At 34.8% G+C, this 16,590-nt stretch overlaps 1 protein-coding gene across 3 annotated transcripts in view; it reads left to right on the plus strand.

The window, feature by feature from the left end:
* The window catches only part of LOC128225161 (BAI1-associated protein 3-like), a 113,766-nt gene that overhangs the window by 62,178 nt on the left and 34,998 nt on the right, over window positions 1-16,590 (plus strand). For all 3 annotated transcript variants that reach the window (XM_052935205.1, XM_052935207.1, XM_052935206.1), the window contains 7 exons: window positions 1,059-1,125; window positions 3,924-4,059; window positions 4,591-4,707; window positions 7,507-7,723; window positions 12,042-12,245; window positions 14,215-14,318; window positions 16,132-16,249. In XM_052935205.1, coding sequence (XP_052791165.1) covers window positions 1,059-1,125; window positions 3,924-4,059; window positions 4,591-4,707; window positions 7,507-7,723; window positions 12,042-12,245; window positions 14,215-14,318; window positions 16,132-16,249 — 963 coding nt within the window. The remainder of the gene's footprint in view (window positions 1-1,058; window positions 1,126-3,923; window positions 4,060-4,590; window positions 4,708-7,506; window positions 7,724-12,041; window positions 12,246-14,214; window positions 14,319-16,131; window positions 16,250-16,590) is intronic.

Genomic DNA, 16,590 nt, shown 5'->3' on the forward strand with positions numbered 1-16,590 from the left:
CAAAATCATATCTGGAACAATTGTTAACATACGGTAATTAACAATTCTCATAAATGTTCGTGTAATTTTAGGTCCAACTACTATTGTCAAAATTCATATGTGTTGATAAATGCTTACGAACAGCCTAAGAAAACCTTATTTATTATAGCATTATCAGCATACGAAGCCCATGTTGACCATTCAATGTCTTCTTTGCACAGAAAGTGTGAACCTCATATTGGCTGACTGGCAGAATTGGGAGTTATAATATTTCTTAAAACATCAATTCACATTTTCAGGACACTGGCAATCATTATTATATCCGAGAAGATCTCTTAAGACCTTCCAACATGCAAGAAAAACTATATAAGCCACGAAAGTTGTTGGAGTTCAGGATGAGGAGCGCCAATTTTCGGGCCTGATATATTTATCCCAATTCCCTTTTGAAGACTTTCTGTCACATTTTAACTGAGATGTTCTCAAACCTTCCAACATGCAACGTCAAGTAATCAATGGTCAAAACATTAACAATACCATAGGGGTGTTTTCGTTTGTTCTCCACTGTATTATCTAGTTGTAAAATGCTTACTTGAACATGGCTATATGTTGTTTTTATCTAATTGGTTGAGGAATGATCTTTGTCTGTGATCGTAATTGTGTGGCCATTTATATCCCTCTAAAGGAAAGTAAATAGCTGACTGGAAGCCACAGAAGGCAGAGGCAAATCTTCTTTAAAGAAGCTAAAACTGAAAATCAATTTTATTCATACATCATTTGGAAATGATGCAAAGTTAAAGAAACAAGGTTGAACAGCTTACAACATGGTTATTCTAGTTAATGTCAGATATATAAAATCTTCTATCTCATACATGTTCATGTAGTTATGCACATGCCTTAAAGAACTCTCTAAGTCTGCAAAATATTAATAATAAAATTCCGAATAAGAAGATCGAGCACAACATGAGAAATGTGTCATATCCCTCACATTAGTCCAAGTTATTTTGGCTAAGGATATCTCTTTTTGTCTCCAGTTGCTGTATTAACCCAGTGTTTTATTAGAATTATTTCTTTTATTCCAGCCACCTATAGTTATTCTGAATGCCACCGTTCTGGAAGCCCGGAACCTTGAAGCCAAAGATGCCGACGGTAAGATTGAATGTTAGGAGTATAGAAAAATTGCCTCTCTGTTAATGGTTTCCTGCTTCCTAGTTTGGTTCTTGAATTTAAGTTTTCTAACAGCAGTATGTGACATGATTGTGGAAGTTTGTATTATTTTGTTCAACATATATATATATAACAATGTACGAATTTCCTTGAAAAGTAAAAAATGCAAGAAATGTAACTGTTACATGAGCATTATATGATTGAATTGATGTTCAACCATTGTTATTCTGGTTGGTTATTTTTTCGTGACTCATTTGACAAAAAGGGTGTATAGGTTTAGCAAATGTTGGTCTTTTGGTCATTAGACTAAGTCTTGTCCCCAAAATAACTTGGGAATGGTTCGACATGGGGCCCTCATAGCTTTTCCATTGACCATGAGATGATTGCCATTGCTTTAAGAGTCCATAGGTCAAGATAATGATCATCAGTGTTATGACTGTGTTGTCCGCACAACTTCAGAATGCTTTGACCTCGGACCTTTAAGCTTCACTGGTAGGTAACTGTTGGCAGAAGTTGACCCCTATTGTTTTGGAGTCACTAGGTCAGGATCTCCTTCAACAGTTATGAAAACTTTATAAGCAAATTAACTTAAGAATGGTTATCAACAAGGAGCATGAAACTTCAGTGGTAGGGTTCACTTCAACAGATGATAACCTATATAGTGTTAAAGATAAGTGGTCAAGATCACAATCAATAGTGTGATGAAACATTGTATGCAAAACACACTTGAGAATGGTTTGACATTGGACCAGTGAACTTTAGGGGTAGGTTGCCCTTGACCAGTAGATGACCCCTACACTTTTGGATATCAGTAGGTTAAAGGTCAAGGTTATGGTCAACAAGACTGTCTAACCAGTTATTAATATTCAGTGGTAAGTTGTATTTGGCCAGTAGATGAAAACTCCAATTTTGGTGTCAGTAGGTTAAAGGTCAAGGTCACAGCCAATGTTGTATTGCTAACTTTGTCTGCATGAAATGGATTGACTTAGAGCCATGGAATAACATTTTCTTGTTGTAATTAAGACCCTTATTATTTTTGGGGTCAGGAGGTCAAAGGTCATTGTCAATGAGTTCCTTAATCATTTTTTAATTTACCCAGTTTAGCAATTTTTTTGACAAAGCAGTGCTCAGGAGGCATAATATTTTACAAACATCTCTTGTGCTTGAATGGAGTTCTTTTATCATGTCTTGAAATTGACAAAGCCTTTGGTCTTTTTAGTTGTTCACTTGATGTTATGAAGATGCATTTCTATGGTTTTTCATAGAACATGAATAATAGCAGGAACCTAATAGGCCCCATTGAGGGATCCTATTCTGCTCTATATTCATAGAATATAAATTCCCCATGCATAAGTAATTACTATGGTCATGACTTTGTCATTTTGTTCCATAATTGTTCAAGAAGTGCATGCTTTCCCAGTAGACCAGGACATAGCATACAATGACTAATGAAACAACAGATTCTTCCTCCTCTTCCTTTCTGTCTAACTTTTGTTTTGTCTGTCTTCCTTCTAGTTAAAATTTGAAAATTAACTTGAACTGTATCAAATGAATTCTATTTATGCGCGTGCAAAAAGGATAATATCATAACTATTCAATCCAGACCCTTTTAGGACACATTAAGGGGAGGGCTGTTTTCTAATGTTGTTTATTACTTCTGGCCCTGAGCCCATTTGTATATATACAATAAAATATGATTAAACTGAGAACCAAGACATTGATAGGATGCAGTAGAAACCAATATATGGCGTTAAAAGGTTTTATAGGCTGTAAATCTTCCCTGTTGTCCTTGAAATGTCCTCAGGAAGTATTATATTCCAGATATTGAGATTTCAAATGTTTGAATAAACGAGATAAATTGTGTCCATAATTACAAGCAGTTTAATTAGAAACAAAACAATGTCCAGGCTGCTAGATGGCATTTACTGACGTTTGGTTCTAAGAAAATGTAAAAAAGGTTAAACAGAGACAGGTTTTGCATCATAATATGAGTACCGCAGGTACGGTAGTTATAAAATAAGTGTTATGTTGTGTTTTTTTATTTCTATTACATTTTCAATTCATATTTCTACTGTGTTAAGTGAATGGCTGTATAGAAGGCTCCGTAGATGATGGAATGTGACAATCATACAAGCAAGTACGATTTGAATTCATGGGCAATTAGTAGTCATAATTAAAAAGAATGATGTCACAGACCATAGAAATATGCAAAAATTGGATCAAAAATAGCAGGCCTAGTGAAAGTAACATATACTCCCTCACCCATGAAAATTACATAAACATTTATTTCAATTATGCTATTCTTTAGAATGGGAACACTGAATGTTTATACTATGCCTTTATTCAAGGCCATTACTTCATTGACATTGCAAAATCTCAGCAACCCAGCGATGCATGCAGATTTTGGAAGGATCACTAGAGGGTAGCTTTGGCTGTTCCATATTTCAGTGTTCAATGGCATACTGTATATTGAGTATCATATGCTCAGGCGACACATGCAGAGTTTGGAGAACACTGGAGGGTGACCTTGGGCTGGTAGTGTTTACCAGTTAACATCTCTTATGCATTTCAGTGCTCGGTGGCCTATGTTTGTTTGATGCCTGGTGGACGCCTGTAGAGTATGTTGGGATCACTGGAGGGTAGCACTAAGGGCTGTAGGATTTGGCCCATATTGTATGCTGGGTATCTTGCCCGGGTGATGCATGGAGAGTATGTAGTGTTTGCTAAAGGGTAATCTGGGCTTGAAGGGTTCACCATTTAACATCTATTCCACATTTCAGGGTTCAGTGACCCATACTGTATGCTGGGGATCATGCCGGGGAGACGCATGCAGAGTTTCGAAGGCTCCCAAGAAGGCAGCATGGGCTCTTCTGACGAGGAAAACAGCCCACGTTCGAAGGACAAGGCTTTCAAAAGGTGCTTTAGCAAAAATATGTCTCTGTTCCTTCATAAGACAGGTCCTAAGGAAAAAAAAGCCAATTGCCGGCATCTAAAAGAAACACAAGGCCAACAAGTACACAATATACGTTGTTGCATGTTGCTAAAATATTAAATTTCAGATTGATTTTAACAGTAATTTAAACATATTATTTCTGACATTATTGTGATGCATTCTTTTTGAATCTATTTATGTGATGCAGACTAAAAGAAAAGTGACATTTTCCATTGTCTTTGAAAAAGTGTCTGTAATTGAATTGAAATTTCTGTGTTTCCTTTTGAAATAAATTCATCTCCCTTAGTTTAGATGTATTATAAGCAATGGGATGTCTGGGAAGCATGGGTTTGTGGTTTAAGCCTGGAAGACAATGTTTAAAATTTTATAATACTTAAATTTGGATGCAAACTATTTTATGCTAAAGTTACAAAAACAATACATCATCAAAACGATATTTGTAATTATTGGAATAATTTCACAATTACAAATGTTTGTTTTTGTTCCCTGTGAAGGTTTTCTCTGAAGAAGAAGTCTGCAGCATTGAGGGATATGTTGCCAGCCAAATACATCCAGACGACCAGCGTCAGACCCAACACTCTGAATCCCGTGTGGAACGAGAAGTTCCGATTGTAAGTATTTGCTTTATGTTCACGGCCCTGTTTCATTAAGGATTTATAGATGTAACACATAAAGGATGTCAACTTTAATACTGACTTCAATTGAGTTTAGACATATTTGGAACAAAATAGGGAAACTATGAGTGACGCTTAGATAATTAATTTAAAACTCAGATATTTATTGAAAGAGGCGGACTTAAGTTCAGTTTACAAAAACATGTAATAAAATAGGAAAACTATCAGTGACGCTTAGATAGTTTAATCATACGATTAAGATCTTTATTGATACAATAAACATTTTTTCAAAAAATAAATAGTATAATAAAGAAACACCTCCTATTTTGTAATATTATACCTCACATAAATGTGTCCTTTCTTTGTATATATAAACTCGATCGGTCCATATATCACTGTATTTTGATGAAAATCCAGTTTAATGACGTCAGCTGTCCATATTATATTTTTGGCCGGTCCGGACCTCGCCAAATATGTAATATGGACCGCTGACGTCATACAATTGGTAAGTGTGGCTTGCTATTTTCTCAACGGTGAAAACTTGTCGCAAGTTATTATTATTATTACGTAGCTTTGTTCAATAAAACACATATAAATCCCTTTAAAACTATGGAATGGTAATGAAAAATGTTCGGTATAATATAAGAAATATAACACACCACATCGGGCCATATGGCATTATAAGGACCGGTCAGTCAGCCCCCGAAAGTGTATATGGACCGAGGCGTAAGCCGAGGTCCATATACACTTTCGGTGGCTGACTGACCGGTCCTTATAATATCATATGACCCTCAGTGGGGTGTTATATTTCTTAATTATATTGTAAATGTTGGTATTTTGTTTTTTGAACCCTGTTTAAAGCCATGTAAGGATTGTAGGTCAAAAATGTTTAATTAATTAAAAGGTTTAAAACAGCTCACATTTGTGGTGTAAAATAATTTCCTACCCTATGCTTGTAAATATAATATTTTACAAAAGTCAAAGTTTAGGATTTAAGAGAAATCCATCCCTTTTAAGGAACTTCTCCTCCTCTAGCTTAAATGTTGAGTACTTGCTAAAGGTTTCCAATTTAGAGTCCTAGTGTCTTGAAGCCCAATTTTGCTTCCAAATTGTTGGAACTGGCTTAATTTCCAGTTTTAGCATTCTCAATATATGAATTGGCTTGATGTCAATATTGTGAGTACAGGCTTGAAGATAAATGCAAATTATTAGAATGGGGGTAAAGTTTATGTTATGAACACTTGTTTAAAGTTAGAGTCATTATTGTGATACACCGGCTTACACTATAATTTTCAATTGTTTCAGATATTGTTGATTGTCGCAAAGTGTACATACCATGATGTTTTTGTTTTATTTTTGGTACTGAATAAAAAAAAATATTATTTCCATTTTTATCATGTCTGTTTTCAGAAGAGCCAGCATAGCCAGTGTCGGCAGCTTTGTGCCAAAACTTTAACTATGACCATAACTCAAAACTCATTCAACATATTCACTTGAAACTTGGTACGCATGTTGTCCAAGACAAATGTTTAGCAAGCACCATAACTCTGACTTCCATTATTGATGAGTTATGCCCTTTTTTTGACTGAATAAAACAGACAAGCATAACAATTGATTTGGTCATGTGGTGCCCTTGTTTTTTTAGAACGTAAGATTGATCTTTTTGTACTTAATAGGAAGTGCTTTAATCTGGGTACAACCCCTACACATTCTGTTTTCTAGCAGTTTATTCTCCTGGGAGTTTACTTAAATATGTAGGTTGGACATAATGTTTTGTGATGTATGCTCATGTTTAAAGGCTATGATTTGCTATGTTTCTAAAAACAAGGAAAAAATGTAAAACATCAAAGATTTATTACAAGAAACCTTTTAAGTATTTTTGCATTTCGACACTTTTATCTTCACTGACAGCAACAGTGAAAACCTTGTGTTAAACAGCTTGGAACAACAAATTATGAATTTACAGTGCTTTGAAGTTGAAATAACACAAAACACCAGCACAATAATGGCCCATTTTTATTCTGTATTTTTTGTCATTCTCTTCTTTTTTTCAATAAAATTTAAGGTATTGTCACAAAATTGGTGTGGTTGCCAGCGTGCACAATCCTAAGCAAAAACTCGAAAACCTTTTAAATTTTTCACATGAAACTAGGAATACATGCTTTAAAAGACAATGGCTACATTACAAGGACCATAACCCTGGTTTCATTAACTGTAGAGTTGAGCCCTTTTCACCAGGAAAAACAAAACAACAGATGAGCAGAGCTCTTGTTTGACCCTCACTCATACAGTATCAAGCCAATGACAATTTTAATTTCACAAAACAGCATACTGCTGGACTCCCCCCACCCCCCTTATAAAAAACAAACAAACAAACAACAACAAAAACAACTACCTACCCACCCCAAAATCCCAAAATTGTGTGTTGGGTAACTGCAAGCAATATATATAGTAATTGAATTTGTGGACCTATGTTGGTAATGTAATTTAGATGTATCCAAGGTACTTGTGGGCCCAGACAAGCCAATGCCTGTTGTTTTTACACTCAATGTCTTGAAACACAACCCAGGGTTGAGTGAAGAAACAGGCTATAAGACTAGACCATGTTACAAAGATTGGGACAAATGTCAACTATACAGCCTTGTGATAATAATAATTATATTTCGTTTTTTTCCAGTATGAGATCACAGGTTGTGAAATCTCTTCTTGCATACTCAACAGATAATTGGAATGAGGTCCAACAGTTTTCTTCTGTCTGGTCACAGTTCATGAAATTATATTGTATTTCATACACAGTGACCTGGAAGATGTGAAGACAGACCGTGTTCACCTGGACATCTGGGACCACGATGACGAGTTCTCTGTTATCGAGGCTGCTAAGAAACTGAATGAAGTTCAAGGTATAAAGGGTCTCGGGCGTTACTTCAAACAGGTGGCACAGTCGGCACGTACCAGCAAGAGCAGTGGAAACACTGTTGATGATTTCCTGGGATGTCTCAATGTTGCACTAGATGTGAGTACATAGCAGTCGCTCTGGTCATTCATCTGTTTTTCGTAGAAAAATGTCAAGGAATTCTGATAGCTTTGGTGCCGTAATCGATGTCAGCATCAGCATCATAGTGCAAAAACATTTTACATTGGCCATAACTTAAAAACCCTTCAAGATGTTCAAATGAAACTTGGTATACTTGGCGCTCATGTTCAACTTTCTCTTTGGAGTAAATGCAGAAAAGCTGTAAGTGCTGATTTTTTAAAAGGGAGTTATATAGCTGAAATTTGCTCTAATAAAATTGGTCAGACTTTGTGATTTGTCTTCGTCCTTGTTATAGTGGGTAACTCTACAAGAATTGAGGGGGAATGTACAAATAGGAAATGCAACTAATTGGATAGAGATGGGATAAAAGCCTTACATTTACCTTCTCAAGGGTTCAGTGGATCGGCTAAATGATAAATTGGGGACTTAAACAGGGTTAAAATGTTGGACAAACTTACTGTAATATTTATTCCTATGAGAGTAACTGTCGTAAAAATGTTCAGTATGAGGCAATTTCTTGACATTAAAGGTTTTCTATATCGAACAGCTTGTCGTAATGTTGTTGAAGTGTTGTCACATTTAACATCTTTTTGTAATAGAATCGGGTGTATTTCGGGTTTTATTAGATTTTCCTGAAATTAAAAACAAGACATTTCACAGTTTGTATTTGTTTTAAATCATTAAGAAGGTGCACATCGATCTTGACTTCATAAAGTGCATGTGAAATATCTGTGTACTTAATGTCCTCTTCGAAATATTTTGCAACTGTTCTTTAATCCATTCCATAACATCTATTTATTATATTTCCATTGTACCACAGCTATTTAGTTTAGATACCCTGACATTTAGTTAAATACCCTGATGTTTAGTTTAAAAACCCTGACGTTTAGTTTAAATACCCTGACGCTTAGTTTAAATACCCTGACGCTTAGTCTAAATCTCCTGACGAGGCCTATTTTTAAATAGTCGTCGCCATTTGCATGTTACATTGTGTTAAAATCAGTATAACAAGACACACAAAGAGTCCAAATTATAGTGATGGACAACAGTCTTGATGACTTCTGTAAACATGCTAAAGAGCTTTCCATGGTAAAACCAATTCCGAGGGATGAAAGCCAAATGGTTCTTAGTGACATTGAATATAGAAGCAGATAGAAGCTTTTGGCTTTCTTCCCTCCATTCATGATTGATGAGACACAGTGACCCCCATGTGATTGGATGCCCTAGTTTGGGTTCTTAAGTGGACACTCCTGCCCATTAATATGTATGACCATGGTGCAAACCTGGCATTACAATTTACCATATAAAGAAAGAGTAGAAAAAAGTACAATAACAATGACAATTGAACCAGTTACCGGTTATAAGACGTTTTTGATATTAGATTAGCATTGGAAAAGGAACTGTTGTTCAGTACGGAAAGCAATGTGGGGCAGTAAAAATGAAATATTCACTAGTGTTTATGGTGGCTAAGAGTGCGGTAGGCCTCCCATATAGCGGTCAGGTCAATTTTGGTATTGATCTTGGCATTAAAGAAACATGAGTTACGAGGAAGACAGGATTTAGCTCAAAAAGGTCATTGCATTGTCTTAGCCCTCTTGTTGTTATTGGCAGTTGTAGGCACTCCCGTGCCGCAGTCTTGGCATTCAGAAGCTTTAATGTTGGCTATATCACAGGAACTGTCAAACTATTCATATGAAACTGAAGCCAGAAAAAAACAACTTCCCAGATCATTTTGACATGGTGGTGGACATTACATCCCATCCTGAACATTAGATCTCATAAATGTTTGTCAGTATGAACACACTTTTATCACATTTATCAGATTTATTAAATTATTTCTAAATGTAAATGATTGTCACCTAACTGTTAATGGGCTTTCTGGGATGTTTTGTTCACTCTGTCGAAATGATGTTTGAGGTTTTGTCCATCTAGTCAAAAATGACTGGGAGGTTTTGTCCATCTAGTCAAAAATGACTGGGAGGTTTTGTCCATCTAGTCAAAAATGACTGGGAGGTTTTGTCCATCTAGTCAAAAATGACTGGGAGGTTTGTCCATCTAGTCAAAAATGACTGGGAGGTTTTGTCCATCTAGTCAAAAATGACTGGGAGGTTTTGTCCATCTAGTCAAAAATGACTGGGATGTTTTGTCCATCTAGTCAAAAATGACTGGGAGGTTTTGTCCATCTAGTCAAAAATGACTGGGAGGTTTTGTCCATCTAGTCAAAATGACTGGGAGGTTTTGTCCATGGGATGTTTTGTCCTCTATGAAACTATATACACACTATGTATGAACAATTTCTCTTGTTGGTAAAGTATACCTTGAGTTACACCCCTTGATCATGTTGGAACAAACAAGCATATTGGTATCTACAGTTTTGGCAATTTGAAAGGGGCTAACTTGAACGCTCTAAAATGGTACAGGGGGCATTATAGCACTAATTTTCAATTGACAAAAGGATGTTTTCTCAACATTGTGATGTTTTGTTGCAAAAATTGCATAAAGGATTCATTTTATTGGAGAATTTCTCTTCATTTAAACATATTCACCTGTGAAAATGAAGGATGTAATTAAAGCATTGAAGCATTGAAGTTACAGAATAAAGCATTTTTCATCTTCGTTCATCGCTAATATATTGAGGAATTTAATTGTCACCAATTTTATAGTACTGTGAATTCTATGAAAACCCCCAAGTTAGATAGGCTTTAAATTTCTCCTGATAAATTCCTTGTTCTAAAATTGATGTTTGTCAAGTGAGTACATATACAATGTCCTTGTCCTCTGGAGCACATAATGTAAGCTAAATTTTACAGCCCATAAACTCTTTCGTTAAGGTAGAGGCTTAATGGCTTAAAGGCCAATGTTTCTGTAATACTCATTTTATTGCAGACAATTATTTTTTATTGTTCTTTTTTTCTGTATTGAGTGTTGTTTTTTGTAAGCTTATTTCAGAACTTTTGTGTGACTGTTAAACTTTGATTTTATCAAATGGTTTTTTTTTCAAATGTCTTTGGAAATGTTTACAAAGTTAGCCCACCAATATATATTTATCAAATAACTTCAACCTAGGTTTGTCTTTTGTTTTGCCGCTTAACTATTCAAATATGTTGTGGAAAGCAACTATTTCATATCACAGGCATTTGCACCATATTAAAGCAAAAGATCACTTGAATGTTGTTTAAAGCTAACTGAAAACCAATGATCAATTGAAGTGTTGTTTAAAGATATTAAACTGGGAAAACCAAAGACCATTTGAAAATGTTCTTTAAAGCTTACTCTTAACCAGATCTCCTGAAATGTTGTTAAAAGCTAACCAGAAACCAAATATCACCTCAAAAATGTTGTTAAAAGCTAACCAGAAACCTAAAAAATGGTGTTTAAAGCTAACCAGAAACCTCATAAATGTTGTTTAAAGCTAACCAGAAACCAAATATCACCTCAAAATTGTTGTTTAAAGCTAACCAGAAACCAAATATCGCCTCAAAAATGTTGTTAAAGGCTTACCAGAAACCAAATATTGCCTCAAAAATGTTTAAATCTTACCAGAAACCAAATATCAACTCAAAAAATGCTGTTTAAAGCTAAAGAGAAACCAAATATCACCTTAAAAATGTTTAAATCTAACCAGAAACCAAATATCACCTTAAAAATGTTGTTAAAAGGTAACCAGAAACCTTAAAAATGTTGTTTAAAGCTAGCCAGAAACCAAATATCACCTCAAAAATGTTGTTAAAGGCTAACCAGAAACCAAATATCACCTCAAAAGTGTTGTTTAAAGCTAACCAGAAACCAAATATCACCTCAAAAAATGTTGTTTAAATCTAACCAGAAACCAAATATCACCTCAAAAATGTTGTTTAAAGCCGACCAGAAACCAAATATCGCCTCAAAAATGTTGTTAAAGGCTAACCAGAAACCTTTAAAGCTACACCAAATATCACCTCAAAAATGTTTAAATCTAACCAGAAACTAAATATCAACTCAAATAATGCTGTTTATTAAGCTAAAGAGAAACCAAATATCACCTTTAAAATGTTGTTTAAGCTAACCCAAAATCAAATATCATCTTAAAAATATGTTGTTTAAAGCTATATATAACCAGAAATCAAATATCACCTTAAAATTGTTGTTTAAAGCTAATCAGAAAACCATTAATATCACCTTAAAAAAATTGTTTAAAGCTAGCCATGTGCACAATATAAGCTTTTGTGACTGTCTTGTTGTCTACTATACATCATCAACCACAACTTTACACAACTTTCCTCTGGAGCCACATAATTTATGTATCTATTTACTTCAGGATATTCCTTCCTCGGGCCATGAGAAGTGGTATCAGCTTGAAGGCAGGTCGTCACGTTCAAGTGTTGATGGGCAGATCAAACTTCGGTTGACCCTAGCAACGAGGGAGGACAGAGGAATTCCGGAAGATGACAACTGGACTGATGTCAGACAGCATGAGGACCTTATGTGTATATTTATAGAACATGAGGTCAGGAAATGCAAGGTGATCTATATTTAGAACATGACATCACATGAGGTTTCTAGAAAACAGTGAAGACCTTGTCCCAGCCTAGTTGTCATCAGTGGTGTTGATGGCATTTTCTTTCTAATCGGTGTCATGCAAAGAACTTTTTGTTTTCGTATGTAGATTTTCGCTTGAAACCTTCTACAAAGGCTCACAATGATAATAGGTGCATTTGTAGTAGGTAAGTCCCTTAAATGTTTCTTAGATGTTGTTCAAGTTTGTCCCTTGATAGTCTGAGCATTGGCATACACTTGGATGCTTTCATACATGAGGTCAAAAGAAACGACATGACCTGTTATAAAATTAGGACATAACGTCAAGTGAAAAATAATTCATAGAAGTACAAGATGGGCCGATTGATTTCAACATTATGTCATGTATTTTTATGGAGCAGCAATCTGATGTCAAGTTTGATGACTATCTTTCTTTTGTAACATCCTCTCTTTAGGAAGCATTCATGGCATTCCTGGGTCAGCTTACATCTTGTGAAATAAAACTAATTAAAGTTGAAGGCCCATGATAGACTTTCCCTGCTTTTAAGGTTTCTGTTAATTATAATCTTGGCACTATCAAACATTCTGATACTGTGGACCAGAATATCAATTAAATTGTTCTGATCATGAAGAATCTTGAGTGCACCCTATATGGAGTTTATTGTATGTGTTATTGCTTCCATAGGAGCCTAGGAACATCCATTCTGTCGGTAGAATGGAAGTTAATGAAAAATGACCGCCCTGGTGAAAAAAACTATTGTGCTAGGTAGACTTAATTTCCAGTTCAAGATTGGAAAATCGACAAATACAAGACCATTCAGTTGTCAGAATCAGAAAAAAGCTTAATGGTAATAAGATTGAGTGTTCCCAAGTTATTTAAATGTCAAGGCAATACCTCATAAACACTATCAATAATTTTTAAACCAATTCATAAGGCTTCTTTTATTATTATGCTGATTTCCATGAAATTTTGTATAAACATAATAACATGATTACGTGAAGCCCAAATTATAAAGTTACGTGCCACACAAAAAATTAAATGTCAAATCCAGTAATCCATTGATCAATCAAAATGCCTCTCTGTCTAAATATTTCTCTTATGGATATTAAAATTGTCTTCCTTAAGAATATTGTTTTCTTGTTATTGTTTAAAGAGGGATTTTTGACGTTCTTTTGCAGGTCTGGGAAAATGTCGGAAGCTAATACTGTGCCATAATTTGGTCTGTTAAAACAAAACATTATGGAAAAAAAGGCTTAAGTTTGTTTGCTTTTGGAAACAAATTTATGTTATTGGAATAATTTTATTTGAACAGCTGTTTCTAATTGTCAGTTTCTCAAGCTTTAAATGGCAATTCCCCAAAATATAACGCCAAAATTAGATTTACAATCTTACTGATTTGGTGGGTGATTTGCGTTAAATTCATGGTTTAAATTAGGCAATGTGTTTATAAACTGACATGGCACCAAACCACCATTATATAAATATATCTAACTGTTAAACCAATATGGAGAGATTAACTAGTCACATGATATAGCCCTGGGTGTGGACATGGATTCAATATTTAATTACATGTATGTGTAAAGTTGAAATATATGATGTAAAATCTTAATGATAAAGAATAGCTGAGGGAGGGAAATTTTACATAATGTGTTCTCACTGATAAGCAGCAAAATTAAAATTCTTTATCAATTAGCCTAGTATTATTTTTTTTTGGTAAGAAATACTGGCGATTTCATAGGATGTAAATGTAGAGTAAAATCTGGCCTTTTGTGAAAAAGGAAGTTATTATTGAAGGCACTTTTAATTCGATTAGGGTCATGTCAATTGCTCATTTCCAGAAATTTATTTAAGATGGTTGATTCTTACAAGTGTCCATGTAGCTCACATCCATCTGGTGTGCTTTCTTATCAATTAGTGCTCTTTGACCTGAACTAGTTGTGTTTAACCTTTTTAGGAGGGGTCATACAGATGGAATGGAGAACTTCCTCAGGCTGCTCAGACAATCTTACACCAGCACGCCATACAAGGGGATGTTACTTCTGTACAGCAAGCAGTCTGGTATGTGAAATTATCAGCTATTTATAATGATCATTTTATTGTCATTGTCCGAATTTTAGAAGCCTTTGATTTGGCCACACATAAAAAGTTGCACACACCCAGCAATTTAATATTAAACTAAAGTACACCCTCTTAAACTAAATTTAATCCATTTACAACTTTGATTATTTTGTTTATCCCCCATCCCCCAATTGCAAGTGTTTGCATACCCTAAAATAGTACCATGACCACCTCCAGCATCCCCCCCCCCTCCCCATTTTTCCACAACTTAAAATAATTTGTTTTATCATATTTTTAAATTTATTCATCATAGTTACAAATTTTATGGCGTAGCCGGACTTTTGGAGTATGATAGGGATCAAACAAAGGTCCTTATTAGAATGGCATCTTAATGATTTAGAGGGGTTGAGCAATTGCAAGCGGAGCAAGGGAGTCTTTCTTAGTCAAATGTTTAAAGACTGCATAATGTTTACGGCTACATATTATGTTATTCTTACTGATTTAGAATATGAAGTGTTTTCAGTAGGTGGGCGTCTGATAACAGCTATTTTGAACAATGAAGTGTCACAGGTATTTAATGGAAGACCATTAGGTGATTTCATTTGATGGAAATATAGATTGCTCAGAAACATTCCATCATAATGTTCACAGAACAAGAATAAAACGACCATTAAATTAGAAAACATTGATGAAAATGTTTGAATTGCATGTGTGAACAATATATAGAAACTAATTACTTGGCAATTAGCGATATTTCTAGATCAATTGCAGATTTATTTCCTTAAAAGTCAAAATATTCGTCATTATTACAATGTGGGAGTAGTGATCATTAATGCTTAAGTCTTTACAAAATTATAGAAACCTTTAAAGATGCTAAAATAGCAAACGTTAATTTTAAAACAGGCAAATTTTCTCAAACCAAATTCAAATTACCCCGATGCATGATGACATTTTCTATATATTTTGTTTGAAATAGAATCATTTACAATGATACACATAAAAAGTGTTTGTGTAAAAGAACATGATTAAAGTGGGCGTTATGAATCAAGTTATATTCAGGCAAACCTTAGTTGGAAGAGGCATTTCTGATGAGTAAAGAAGATGAATTGCTTGATTTGAAGTGGCATTTAGTTTATACCAATTTATTTGGAGCTTGTTTTTGAATTGAAATTGAAACTTATCACGTATCATATAAACCATACGTATCACATGACGATACATGTATTTTAACATATATTTTATTTGACATTTCATATGTTCTCATCAATTGCTCCCTGCTTGATTAATGAAATTATGATAACATCTATAATGTTAAGTTCATGCTCTGGGCTGGTATTCAATATTAGTCTAAAAAGGATCTTAAAACGATGTAGCTAATCGGACTACTTGTTATGAAAAAATTACCAATGAATGAAGTCAATGATGTATGACCATAAGTCTAACTAAATGAATTGAATATTGAATACCACCCTTGGACTATACTGGAGTTTGTGGAGTGAACAAATGGTGGCACTCTGATACTTGGTACACGTTACCACCATGATGGGTAGTTTATGGTGCCGAGTGTTTTCTTCCTGACCCATGGCTTATTAAGATTTTTGGAACATAGGAATTAAATTTGAGAATATTGTCTCACTGTTGTGATAGCTCTAGTTAAAAAAAAAATCAGTCAGAAAATGGGGGGGGGGGCGGCATTTTTTTACCTCTAGTTCTCACTGAGGTCATTTTTTTGTCAAATGAAAACCATTTTGATGGGGGAAGATTGCATATGAACCAAAATATTGAGCCTCATCTATGCTTGTTTCTCATTCAGTCGATGGATGGCGTACAGCAGGAAACACCTAGAACATCCCCTTGACTACCAGGTCTTGCTTGGTTACCTTCAAGATCTGGATAAACTGTGGGAACCAACCTCACTCTCTAGGGAGGAGGTATGTTTGATCTGCACTATAAAATATCACACCCTATAGAACAGACTGCGTCTTCATCTAGCAACGGGAAACCTGGGCCATTTTCCATCGAAAACAACCTCGGATGTATATGAACAGTTTACAATGTCAGAACTCTTTACATTAACTACCTTGCTCATAGATCACGCAGTTATTTCAATTTATCAGTTATATTTAAGGACTTGACTCTCAGGAATCTTAATGATTGATGCAGTTATAATACACTTCATTGGGAATCAGTTTGAAATTAATAGTATAAATCATACGTTAAAACAATACAATTAATTAATAATATTATTATTAATTTTATGAACCACTTCTAC

This window comes from Mya arenaria, chromosome 2 (genome assembly GCF_026914265.1).
Source record: "Mya arenaria isolate MELC-2E11 chromosome 2, ASM2691426v1".
NCBI classification, from domain to species: domain Eukaryota; kingdom Metazoa; phylum Mollusca; class Bivalvia; order Myida; family Myidae; genus Mya; species Mya arenaria.